The 14193-nt window shown below is 40.5% G+C and overlaps 1 protein-coding gene across 1 annotated transcript in view; it reads right to left on the reverse strand.

Moving 5' to 3' along the window:
* Nucleotides 1-9968: 9968 nt before the first annotated feature.
* Nucleotides 9969-14193, reverse strand: part of LOC139447274 (uncharacterized) — a 28734-nt gene continuing 24509 nt past the window's right edge. The window contains exons 4-7 of the mRNA XM_071228567.1: nucleotides 12484-12555; nucleotides 11846-11896; nucleotides 11497-11556; nucleotides 9969-10943 (exon numbers count right to left, since the gene is read on the reverse strand). Coding sequence (XP_071084668.1) covers nucleotides 10144-10943; nucleotides 11497-11556; nucleotides 11846-11896; nucleotides 12484-12555 — 983 coding nt within the window. The 3' untranslated portion in view covers nucleotides 9969-10143. The remainder of the gene's footprint in view (nucleotides 10944-11496; nucleotides 11557-11845; nucleotides 11897-12483; nucleotides 12556-14193) is intronic.

Raw genomic sequence — 14193 nt, forward strand, 5'->3', positions numbered from 1 at the left:
GTTTAGATTAGCTTCGTTGCATAATTCTTGGAATTGGTCCCAGTTGGCGTTTTTGTACTGAAATTTAGGTTCCTGTTTAGGGGTTTGATTTGGTATTTTTATATTTCCTAGGGTTATATTTATGGGAAAGTGGTCGCTGCCTAGAGGTACTGGGTGGACGTCCCACATCAGACTTTGTGCTAAGTCTGGCGTACATATTGTTAAGTCGATAGCCGACATGGTGTGGTGGGTTTTGTCGTATCTAGTTGGTTGGTTATTGTTTAATAGTATTAGGTCATTTTTTTCGATCCACTCTGATATTAGTTGTCCATGGTTGTCTAGTTTATCTGCAATGCCCCAGGTAGGATGATGGGCATTGAAGTCTCCTAGGAAGATGGTTGATTTATTTCCTAATTGGTAAAGGACATCTAGGTCTGTATCTTTAATTGGTTTTAGTGTTGAGTGATAGATGTTAATGATTTTTATTTTTTGGTTATTGATGGTGACTTGGATTCCATTAGCTTCTAGATTAGGAGTGTTTACTTTAACTTCCTCGTAGTTAATATCCTCTCTAACGTAGATGATTAGACCTCCTCCTGTTCTGCCTGGCATGGTTTTGGACCTGTCGGTTCTCACTGCGTTATAATTTGGTAGGTTGAATTTAGTTTTATGTGAGAATTTGGTTTCTTGAATACAAGCTACATGGGGACCTTTATCTATTTTGAATTTAGCTTTGAGTTCAGAACCATGGCCGGCGAGGCCATTGGCATTCCATTGTCTGGCAGAACACAACTGAGTCTTTACGACTCCTCGTCAGTCCGAAGCAGATATCCATGTACGAATTACATCCGTTGACTTGTCACCTGGCATGAAAAAGTGATTGGTCTTGGGCCTGTATCATATATTGCCCCCCTCCCACTTCAACACACAATCATGTCAACAGAACTCGCGACACCGCCCACCTCCCACTTCAACACACAATCCTGTCAACAGAAATCGCGACACCGCCCACCTCCCACTTCAACACACAATCCTGTAAACAGAAATCGCGACACCACCCACCACCTCCCCCCTTTAAATGTCCAATCTCTAAGTAATGTTCAAGCCAAAGAAAATGGTTTGACGATACATTATTTCCGTTTTGGGTTTCATCTTTTTGATTGTGTATATAAAAACAAGGATCCTCGAGCGGAACGAAATTGTCTATTTCAGACTTTTCACTGTAATATACTGAACTTCAAAAGAAACGTCAACCCAAGTAACATTGCATGAAAAGTGGTCATTTAAATATCTGGGTAATTTTTGTCAAAGTTTCTAAAATTAACACTACCTTTCCGGAAAAATGAAATTTGATGAAAAACCCCAAAGCAGATGACAATAAAACCGATCGCCCAAACGCATCACGTCACTGGCCATGGCAACCCGATGCACGTGAGTTCCGTGCAAATTGAAATGCACATGCGTGCCCCCATTTCTTGCCCTATAAAAATCCACCCAGATCGGATAACATTCATTCGTTTTTGAATTGCTACCACATGCCAAGACTGACAAAAAATCAGCGACACCAAGCCCTTGGACAATTGCCAGCTGGACAAACCGCCCGGCAAGTAGCCAATGTATTTCAAGTCCACGTAAGGACCACATACAGGCTCCAGCAACGGTACCAGACCACCAACAGTACAGATGACCGACCACGTAGTGGAAGACCAAGGCTCACCACCCGACGTCACGATCGTCAGATTGTGCGACAGCATCTTCAAGATCGCTTCGACGATTGACGAACAGACACCTCCACTGTCACAGGCCACACCGAGGACCCATTGTGACACCACGTCATCGCCGGGACCGTCTTCAGTGGGCGACGCAGCACCAGCATTGGCGCCACCAGCAGTGGAGAAGAGCCCTCTTTTCAGACGAGAGCCGTTACTGTAACTCGACAGCAGATGGCAAAGAGACGCCGTGGGGAAAGTTATTCGGATGCTTGTGTTGTTGAGAGAGACCCGTGAAGTGGTCCGAGCATCATGGTGTGGGGTGGAATTGGTCTTGCAAGGAGGGTCGGCCCTGAGGTCTTCCAGAACATCGGTCCAGGGAGAGGCAATGGTGTCACAGCAGCTCGGTACATTGATCAAGTCTTGAGACCACACGCCATACCTCATTTGGCACGTCGTCGCAACCATGAGTTTCAGCATAACGCCCGTGCCCACACTGCGAGAGCAACAAGAGATTTCCCCCAGCAGAATGGCATCAGAACCATGCAGTGGCCTGTCCGCTGTCCCGATTTAAATCTCATTGAGCACATGTGGGACGAGATTCAAAGACGGCTGAATGACGTCCAAACAAGGTCGACAACTGCAGCTGAACTGCGTCAGGTGTTCCTCAGAGTGTGGGCTCAAGTGCCTAAAGCCTTAATCAATCGCCTCATCCATTCCATGTATCGACGCTGCACGGCAGTCATCAGTGCTCATGGCGGACACACGAGATACTGACTTGTGATGCCATTTTCGCAGAGACTACTGTTGTGTTTCACTCTAAGAACATTTGACACTATAATTTCAACCTTAATGATCAGTTTTGCCAAGTTTCACCTTTTTAATGTGTCTTAAAGTATGTTTACAGTGTTTGGACAAATAAGTTTCTCATATATCTATCCATGGTGACGTTTCTCTTGCGGTTCAGTATATAAGGCACAAAACCCTTTCCAGGACCATTAGAAATCCCTGCAAAACCGACATGCCAGTCAGCACAGAGAGCATTGTCAGCAAATGTACATGCAGTATGTGTGGATTTTATATAATTAATAAAATATTATTTTTCGTTTCTTGAGTTTTTATTTGATTAAATTTTATTTTGAATATGTATCCTGTGTCCTCATAAAAAAAAATCGAACACCTAAATTATTTTGATATTTGATTATAGGTTGAAGTCTATAAGTGCAAAAGACCTTCACAATCCTGGTGAGCTTCGGCAGTCAGTGCAGTGTTCGAAATTGACATCGGCCCGTAGGTCCGAGGCCGACAGATTTGCTCTCGGGCTGATAGTTTGAAGTTTCACCAGACCCTTACGGCCTGCAGTTCATTTAATCTATTGTATTTTAACATTATTTAAGAAATGTGATAAATATAACTTTCATATTCATTAACAGTGGAATTAGACATTTCAAATGGTGTATGACATGTAGTCGCAAAGATGTTATAAAAGGTTATAATTTCCTTGATAAATGTAGGCTTCATCTATCAACACCAAGTCTCTGGGATCTCGGTGGGATAGCAGTTAAAGTTTCTGATTGACTGGCTGTGTTTTGGAAATAACATTGCAAGAGTATGTGTCCCTGCTTCAGCTAAAATGTTTGGGCCAACAGTTTTCCACTGGGCCTACAGGTGTTCCACGGGGCCTACATGTGTTCCACTGGGCCTACAGGTGTTCCACTGGGCCTACATGTGTTCCACTGGGCCTACATGTGTTCCACGGGGCCTACAGGTGTTCCACTGGGCCTACATGTGTTCCACTGGGCCTACATGTGTTCCACTGGGCCTACATGTGTTCCACTGGGCCTACATGTGTTACACTGGGCCTACATGTGTTCCACTGGGCCTACATGTGTTCCACGGGGCCTACAGGTGTTCCACTGGGCCTACATGTGTTCCACTGGGCCTACATGTGTTCCACTGGGCCTACAGGCGTTTCACTGGGCCTACAGGCGTTCCACTGGGCCTACAGGTGTTCCACTGGGCCTACATGTGTTCCACTGGGCCTACAGGTGTTCCACGGGGCCTACATGTGTTCCACTGGGCCTACATGTGTTCCACTGGGCCTACATGTGTTCCACTGGGCCTACATGTGTTCCACTGGGCCTACAGGTGTTCCACTGGGCCTACAGGTGTTCCACTGGGCCTACATGTGTTCCACTGGGCCTACAGGTGTTCCACTGGGCCTGCAGCTTTCCCACTGGGCCTACATGTGTTCCACTGGGCCTGCAGCTTTCCCACTGGGCCTACATGTGTTCCACTGGGCCTACAGGTGTTCAAACGGGCCTACAGTTTTCTGAATGGCCTACAGTTTTCCCACTGGGCCTACAGGTTTTTGAAATGTGCTGGCTCTTACGGCTCTCAGTTTACTCACAGTTTACCTACAGACACTGGTCAGGTGACTATATATAGGCTATATTTAGCAGCGTATGAAGCGCACGTGCACTACCAGTACAAGCTGAAGACAATAAACCTTGCAGAGGTGGTATTTCATGCGCTAGTGACCACTGTTAAATATAACCGTTCTGGCGATTCTTACCCGGATTGTAACAACATGATCAAAACTCAATCAGGATGTTTATCACTGAAGAAAATATATATTTCTTGAAAAGCGCACTTTGCAATGTTTGTCATTAATGTAAGTAATAGTCCTTATCGGCGGAATGGCTTGAAGGACTGTAGTTGCTAACATTGGTGTACCTACTCGGCTGTAAGTACCAGCATTAACTAACAGACCACTCGCCTTGATGTCAGTTGGCAGTGTGCCTGGAGAGTATAATTATGATACATTATAGCACATATTTATTATTCAAGTATATCGGCATCAGTTATATTTTGAAAGGTATATACTATGACAATCCGTTCATCAAAAATATATCCCCAATTAGTTTGAATTTTGTTATAAAACGTAATGTTATGGGAGAAATACTACATAATTTATGGATGTCTCTATTATTAAAATGAAGAAGTGGCTACGATTTTGAAATAGTTGTGCATGAGACTAGAAGTTTTAAGCAGTTTCCAAAACAGTGTCCCTCAGCATGTATCACGTGATCCTGATACAAATCGCAATTTCTTAACTTTGATCAAGGGAAAGAACTAGAAACATAATTATTACCCCTGTTAGGCATTGTTTTAATACACAAGTTACCTGTGTGATTTTCTACAAATGACACAATCGCATGACAACCAAATCGGTCTGAAGGAATGAGAAAATTTATGTTTTGGCCGACCATCGATTTTCTATCTGTCATTTAGCTATGTAATAATGGGCGATCTTTTTCTGTTTATCTTCCCTTCACTAACCCGCTAGTGGCGCTGACCCGGGCGGTCCTACCTTAAACTAACGGCGCATGTGGTATGCGCGATACGAGCCGTACATGTTACTATCACACCTCTAGACAGTCAAGCAGTAGAGCCTTCACCTCTGTCGGCAACGGTCACGCTGGTGTATGGACAGTATATCTTTTCGCTTAAGAATGATCTATCTATTGTCATGTCCGGAAATAGATGTTCCGTGATTCAATGATACATCAGGGATGACAACGACTGGTTTCATTGTATAGTTAGGCGACATTTTTCTTATTTGTTGGTTTACGGATGCGCCGCTCTTTTAAAGTCCAAATGTTAAAAAAAAAATAAAAATGAAAATTACCCTTTTTTATATTACCGCCGATCTTTTCGACAAAAAGTTCAAACAAAAAAAAGATTTCTTTTCCTCGTCGAGCGTAAAGCAAAGGGAAGTCACTCTGATATTTCTTGCTGGGATCCATCTTTATACCATCAAAGCTTGTCAACGCAAAGCGCAGTGGTGACCAGTTTAACTATTTCAACACTGTTGGCCGTTCAAAGCCACAAGTCACACCTCACGGTAAACCGTCCAAGCCACATCAAAATAGTTTATAATTATATTAACCTACTTGTCATATCATTCATTTATTAAATCTATCACATTTCACAATGTCTGAAATACCTATTCCATTTGATTTTATCATTTTTTTATCTATAGATTAAAAATATATTCACTTGACACTATTTCCCGCAATGTTATTGAAAAAAAATTCTCGGACACACTTCGACAACGGGTCCTCACGGGCTGAAACGTCTTTATTTACAAAGTAATAAAATCATCAAAAATATATCTATAAAAGTTGCCAAACTGACATCTTAGTTATTATTTCCAACTTTTCGTGCGATCGCATATCGTAAGTCAAATGACATCTCGGCTTTCGTCGCCTGGATTTCTCGGCCAAAAATATATGCATTAGAAATCTTTGTCACAGCTCGTAACCTAGCTCTATGCATCCATAAAGTTCCATATTTTTAATATAGATCGCGATTTCATGCTAAAACGTTCAGAATAACAAGATTTAACACAAACCTTTCGCCAAAGTCTGAAAATTATCTTTGCTGTAATTTGATTAGCTGCCTTAGGTCACGTGCTTAAATTTGACTAATCACGAACCTTGTAGCAGATTTTGTCGGTGAAACAATATAAGTTTTTTTAATGTATACTGACATGGCAGGACGTATGTGTTATTCATACGAAGCTTTGAAAACCGAGGTATTTCCTCATGTTAGTGAGCGGACAGCCACTATCATCGGGAAATGGGTGATGACAGATATTATTTGTAATTCTTTTTAAAATAATGTTCAACGTAAACAAATGAAAATTAAAAAGAAATAGGTAAGTGAATTTTATGAATTCTTATATTTGCCGAAAAAATCGTTGGATTTCCGCTAAATTTGGACGTTAGGAATGTTTTAGCTTACATTATTATTTATTTAAAACGAACTTTATTTAGTTGTTCATGAATTATTTAAATAATGAAATACACATAACTTTCATATTTATAAACAATAGGATTAATTAGACCTTTCAAATAGTGTATGGCCAAACATGTAGTAGCAAAGATGTTAATTTCAGCAGATAATTCATTGATAAATGTTGGTTTCATTTATCACACAACAGTCTCTGGGAACTTGGTGTCACAGCAGTAATCTTCTGGTTGGCTGGTGTTGAAAGAGTTAAACGTTGCCCATGCTGCCAAAATAGCAGCGTCTTTCATGCATTTCCACCCATGACATGAATATTGTTATGTTGTCATCCCTGCACAAGCTGAGTGCAAAGGATATAATAAAATGTTCTTGAAATTAAAATTGAGTTATTTTACTTTTATTACGCCAGGATATTTCTTTTCATACCTACCTAACTTTTTAGGACAAAATTCAGGTAAAAAAAATGTGAGAGGCTTTTTTTTTTTTTTTTTTAATTGGCCTGCCTCACTTTTGAAATGAGTTTGAAATCTGTAAACCAAGAAATAAAAAAAGTGTCGCCTTAACCGCTAGATAGCCGGTCGAAGCAGGCGGTAAGATGAGCTGATAGTTCATTCCATGTCGCTTTGTTGACGTTTTGCAAACGGTACTGAAAGTGTTGCCCTTGATGTTTGAATATCACACTTTTAAAAATGAAGTAGATTTTGTATACGTTCCTATATCTATGTTGTAGTATCGCGGAGCAGGTTTACATCATATGCATACATTTTCAGCATGTACAGCGGTTAGGCGATGTGGTATGCAAAATGTAAAGGTCTTTTGCAACGTAAAGTTGCTAGTAGCCTCATTTTTTGAATATTGACAGCAACACATGTAAGTATTTATCAGATATATAACTGAGAGCTGTGAGAAATGTTTTCAAGAAATTGTAAGAGAAACAGGCACTGTAAAATTATGTCATCAACTAGATATCATAATACAATGTTCAAAATATAAGAAATGGATATTGGTGCGTGTTGAATAAAAGGATTTTATGGATGAATGGTGGCTGTTTGTTGCATAATACTAGTATGATTATATTTCAATATGATAAATGAAAGACATATATCATTTTGGCCTTTTTAAAATTTTACGAAGTAGAAAATTATATTTCTTTCAGACACAGAGGACCCTATCGGTTTATATTGGTTAAAATACATAATCAAGAGTACTTATACCAACTACAATTTTGATAAATTAAAACAATATATTCATACTACTTTTCATTCTCTAGAATGTTGATTGTATTAACATTGCAGTGTCTACATCCAGTTTGCAATGACAATAATCAGATGATTGTCAGAAAAAGCTCATTCTTAATTTCACTAGGCCCTGCTTTTAATGTTTCCTTATTCTAATCTGATGTTTCACATTCCCACAAAAATAATTATTAATGTTAGTCTTTTTCTCTCTTCACACCAACAGATATCTGTTATTATTTTATTTGATATCTTGGCATACCTGTGCATTAGTATTAGTATTAGATTACACATTACTAATTCATTTCAGTCAGTCCGTCTAAAATCCATTCCTATTTTTCAGGCAAAATGTATAATGAATGAAAGTATAAGAAAAGAAAAAAAATACCTTGCCTGAGTGAATCAGTCAATATATATATTGCCTTATAGTATACACTGACAGTAACATATGCAAGTATAATCTGTTATATGCAAATACAAATAATGTTAATAAATCCATTTATCTACATGGGGTGATTGTGAGGTTCAATTTGCATTTATGTCACCATCAGAAGATTTTATGATAAACTTCCTAAATTCATATTTGCTATATGATAATAATATCTTATATATGGACTTTATACTAGATGTGTCTTGAAGTACTGTTGAATGAAACTCAGGATACATAGCTGCAGCAGGTTAGTGTGTAGGATGTATTGGAAATAACTTGTCAACATATAAATAAATAGATCTATAAAGTTACTAAAATAAAACTATGATTCCCAAATAAGATAAAACTATGATTTCCATCAATTTATGTATCATACACCTTTTGTTGGGTAGTCAGTATGATTGGATGTTTTTTTGGACAAATCTCTGTAATTTACTACTATTTTAAGAGTATGAGCAGCGTTAGAAATTGGCACTAGTCCTATAGTCCTTATCAAACTGCCCAATAGTAAAGGTATCCTAAAGACAAGTAGAAATTGGCCCATTTTTAGGGTTTTGCTATATGTTATCATTATAAGGACTAGTGGACAAAAACTGTTAGATTCTAACCCTGATGAGGATCAGAATTCTGTAAGAAATGATGGATAAATGAATGAACCCCTGTGATGACTCAAATCACTTAATGGTGGGACACATGTTACAAGGGGCAGAATAACATGGGTAAACCTCTTATTTCAAAGTATGTCTAATAATTGCCGCTGAGTAACTGATTGCTTGTTAGATGCATGTAGATATTCATTGGGCATATTTCTAAAAAGTCATGTCAGAATATAAATTTAGATATTCAGATGCAACTTTAATTTTCATATAAAAAGTAACATGATTTAAAATAAGTTGTTTTATTATTTTGAACGTTATTTCTTCTTAAACTATTTGTAAAGGCACGGATGTATACTAACTATATAGATCAGTGGTAAAGGCCTGTCACAGATGTCTGTGTGCTGCACATTTAGGCGTATCTCCAATTTTATTACATTGAAGTCCATGGTAGTATTTGTTGAGATTTGAATCGGAATTGTGGTGGGAAAATAACACAAAGCCTGATAAATACAATGAGTTTGGATTATTTCATCGATGCAATATGTTAGCCCAGACTGACAGAATGCCTCGCTGTTTTCTGACGTAGAAAATACCATGGCAATATACTGTTTTTCATGACGTTTTTCCCGCTATCTTCCATCGTGACAATTCGTCTTTTAGTAGAAGACTCAACAAATGTTATTATAAAATAATAATCACTACAAAAAATGTGCTAGTTAAACATATTCAGTTCATATTCGCCCATTCTAACACATATTAGAACACTCTCCTATCCATAGTTCCACGCGACCAGCATAGTGTTATGCTGAGTCACCACTGCGCCGGAGAGAGATATTAGAAACGGGCGAGGTGAGGCGAAAGCAGTGCCACAAGGCCGTGACGTCATCATCAGTGTGACGTCACTGTTATTGTACATTTGGCGCCACGTCAGCTGGGCGAACATCGGCTAAGTCTGAGGTCACAACCTGCAGCGAGATGTAAACAAACAGTTTGTTGTCTTTGTTTCATGATTAATTACAAACTATTTACTCACAATTAACACAGATTAATATCACGAGATGAAGAGTTTACATACTAATCACACAGCATCTATATTTACACTCTGTTAACAATTTTCTTACCTGATCATGCGAAGTTCCAAACACAACAAATGACAAAATGTCTGAAAATGTTTTCAGCAAGTTTTATTAATCATCAAACACTACAAACATTCTCACCTAATCCTGAAATATAAAACACGACGACGTGAACGGCACACCACGTCACTGTGTGTAACAACATGTCCTCCTTCACCGTCCACACAAACACGACACTCACGTCAGGTGACGCCACGATCCAACATTTTCTCCTATTTACATCACGTGACAGCATGGCGGCTACAAAAGTTTCACAACTTCCTGATGTCCCCTGCGTCTCGCCACGTCGGCCGCTGTCTGACCGTCGTTGTTCCTGGCGTCGATGTCCACCACGTTCAGAGACAGCACACACTTCACCGTCTCTACATCTCCTCCCCAACAGGCCCAGTGAAGGATGTTGTCACCGTACTCGTCCACCAGTGACACATCAGCCCCTTCACTCACCAGGAGCTCCACCACGTCTCTGTGTCCCCTCCATGCTGCCCACATCACCGGTGTCCTGCTCCTCCCTCCTCTACTGTTGATGTCCGCCACGTGCAGAGACAGCACAAACTTCACCGTCTCCACATCTCCTCTCCAACAGGCGAAGTGAAGGGTGTTGTCACCGTCCTCGTCCACCAGTGACACATCAGCCCCTTCACTAACCAGGAGCTCCACCACGTCTCTGTGTCCCCCCAGTGCTGCCTCCATCACCGGTGTCCTGCTCCTCCCTCCTCTACTGTTGATGTCCGCCACGTGCAGAGACAGCACAAACTTCACCGTCTCCACATCTCCTCTCCAACAGGCGAAGTGAAGGGTGTTGTCACCGTCCTCGTCCACCAGTGACACATCAGCCCCTTCACTCACCAGGAGCTCCACCACGTCTCTGTGTCCCTTGTATGCTGCCCTCATCACCGGTGTCCACCCGACCTCGTCTCTACAGTTGACGTCAGCACGACCTGCTGCCAGGATCTGCTTCACGGCCGCCATGTTCCCCTTCCTGCTGGCTTCAAGGAGGTCGCGGTCTGCCCGGCGGTCTCTACGTGCGGGAGTCGGTGTCGCTGTAACACAAAGTAAACTCTGTACACATGTCCGACATCTTTATCTCACAGCTACAGTGTTCACATCTTACAGTGAGGATATAAAACACTTGATGTATTATCTAGACATGCAACATGGCTGACAACATCATGGCGACTGTAGAGGGAGTGGCAACAGCTGGTTTGTGTTTATACGCTTTAGGTATTTACATGGTTAGAATGTTTCTGTAACATCTCACAGTTCTAACACAGTTGTGTGTATGTCTGGGGAGTTGTTTGCCTACTACAATGTGTCAGACACACCTGGTATATCAGGTCTTACAGTTCTAACACAGCTGTGTGTATGTCTGGGGAGTTGTTTGCCTACTACAATGTGTCAGACACACCTGGTATATCAGGTCTTACAGTTCTAACACAGCTGTGTGTATGTCTGGGGGGTGGTTTGTCCACTACCATACATCTGACATTGTCTCCACCCACCTCGTGTGCCAGGTCTTACAGTTCTAACACAGCTGTGTGTATGTCTAGAGGGTGGTTTGCCCACTACCAGACATATGACACAGTCTCCACCCACCTCGTGTGCCAGGTCCTAGGGGGGTCCCAGACTTCCGTGTTTCCTCCTCCCTGCTGGTGGCTGTGGAGACAAACAGGGTGGTTAGAATAGACTGAAACAGGGCACATTGCTGTATACAAAGATATATACAACTAGTCAGTGGTGTTGTAATTAAATAAAGCATTATTGTATCTTTAAGATGTATTTACAGAAAGATGTATATCAACTTGCTCATTGAAAAGAATAAGTTTTACATGAAGGGATATTTTCATATAAGGACAGAGCTCTCAGACACATCTAATGACTTGGCACAATATCCTATGTACACACTGACACTATCACCACTGGTCCACAGTATTCTCCCACCTACCGTGTGTCGCCCCAGGTCTCAGTGCTTCCATCTTGCTCGGGTGACTGGAGGCTGGAACACAGAATATGTAACGTAGACACTACAGCACTGTGTGGTCATCGTCAGAGACGAACATGACTTGACATGGAAACAACAACAAGTACATGTAGTGATGGAAGCACCACCTCTGTTACTAGAAGCATAAACATATGTTGGAGTAGTGAGTGTTATTATTGTCTGTGATGTTATTCGGTGGTCAAGAGATATCCTATTCTTTCTGTGTTTACCAAGGCTGCTACACTGCTGATGTAGCAGAATCAGTGACACTTATGTATTCAGAAAGAAATCCTATCAAAAGTGGGTAATATCAGGAAAATGTCCCCATGCCATTTGTATCAAACAAATTCACCCACTATTACATCATATGTTTTGTTACAAGATATATGCATGTTGTGCGGTACCTCCACCGGGCTGGTCTGATCCCTGTAGTCTAACATTACATCATATACATAATTAGATCTATATCTATGTTCTGTAACAAGACACATGCATGTTGTAGCTACCTCCACCGGGCTGGTCTGATCCCTGTGGTCTAACATTACATCATATAAATAAGTATATCTATGTTCTGTAACAAGACACATGCATGTTGTAGCTACCTCCACCGGGCTGGTCTGATCCCTGGGGGGTGTCTCGGCTCCCAGGCTCCCTCCCTGTATCTGGGCCAGGGGCTGAAAAACCCAAACAAACATCCACTTAAACATGTTAACTGTAATATGTTGATTATTTTACCTGGCGTTTCTTTGCACCCATAGATCTTGGAGTGATGTTTACAATAGCCTTTCAAGTAACCTATATCCCACTGCAGCAATCTTATAATTATATCTGCTGACAACGAAAGGTTATAATAATCAGTTAGGGTAAGTTTAATTGTTGTTTTTCAATATATAGTTCAGCCAAACTAGATCTCACCTTTCCCCAAGTACGAATAATTAAGTGGAGATAAAAACCATTTTAGGATTTTTATTGGAATTTATTACTAACTGAAATTGCAATATCCTTGTATAATCTATCACTGCTCGGTCGTCTGGCGTTAACGCCCTTGTCACATTAATGTCGTATTAATAAATGTGAGAATGGCACACACGCATGTTACCGGACAACTCTCGGCTTGTGTGATTGGCTTCTAGGCACTGGACCTAGTTGGCGACAGCGTAACTATTTGCAAAATAGGTGGATGAAGCTCAACGTGACTAGAGCCAAAGTGAATATCAAAGCAATTTTTGTACAATGAAATGTGGACATCAACATGGAAACATTCTATAATAACATGCCGTGATATTGCTCGGGGCCACATCTAGTATGTTTTATGTGAAGTCTCACTATAATACGATTTACTTACGCATTTGGTTTCAATATTAATCACAATAGTTCATATAGAATTGTCATGATTTATTGCCATGTTAGTTGATATTCAGACCTGGTCGACAATTTGCTTTCATCATATATGGGTCAGTGTTTTCTCCATTGAGTTGTAAAAGTGTAAACCTCGACAGGGGCATTTAAGAATTCCAGTTTGGAAAATGAAAATCTCAAAACATCATTGGATATAATATCTAGACAAGATATACTATACATTTAGGCCTACAAGCTGTTATTTCCTCGTCAATCAAATATCGTTACTTGTATTTTTACGGAATTCATACACGTCTAGGCTACAAGGCCTACCATAGTGGCCGTGCGTCATGTTCGTTGTAAAACATGCATATACAAATAATCTAAGCCTTACATCAAAGATTCTAAATGTCGCCTACTATACATGACTGAATGTATGGTTAAGTTTAATGAAGTGAGCGATGGGAAATCCCAAATAGAAGGAAATGGCCACGGCTGGCCTGGTTTAGTGTCAACAGTTTCTTAAACCATGAATTCTATTGATTACTGTCTTGTCTTGTGCGAGGAAACATACATCTAGGCAGATAACGATGTCAAAACTTGGACATAGTGAGATACGAATATAATCTGGATAGACAGGCTAACATGACCAGCAGTGCCGGTTCTCCTTGCCAAACCTGTCTACTTCTGGTACAATAATACAGTAACTGTTATATTTCCTATACGAAGATAAAAAAGAACGTTAGGCCCTACTATGTGGGCTTTCATGATTAAATGACATTGGCCGATTGAATGGTGAATCTAGTAAACATGGAGCGCCCTAGGCCTACTTACAACTGAATTTAATAATACATGTGTCGGGACAGATTATCCTCTAGATCTATATGTCTTCATAAAGTAAACACGGAGCGCTCTAGTCCTACTTACAACTGAATTAAATAGCTGTGCAGTGCGTAGCGACATGTACAAATACA

Source organism: Haliotis cracherodii, unplaced genomic scaffold (assembly GCF_022045235.1).
Source record: "Haliotis cracherodii isolate W230 unplaced genomic scaffold, xgHalCrac1.p SCAF_7, whole genome shotgun sequence".
Classification (NCBI taxonomy): domain Eukaryota; kingdom Metazoa; phylum Mollusca; class Gastropoda; order Lepetellida; family Haliotidae; genus Haliotis; species Haliotis cracherodii.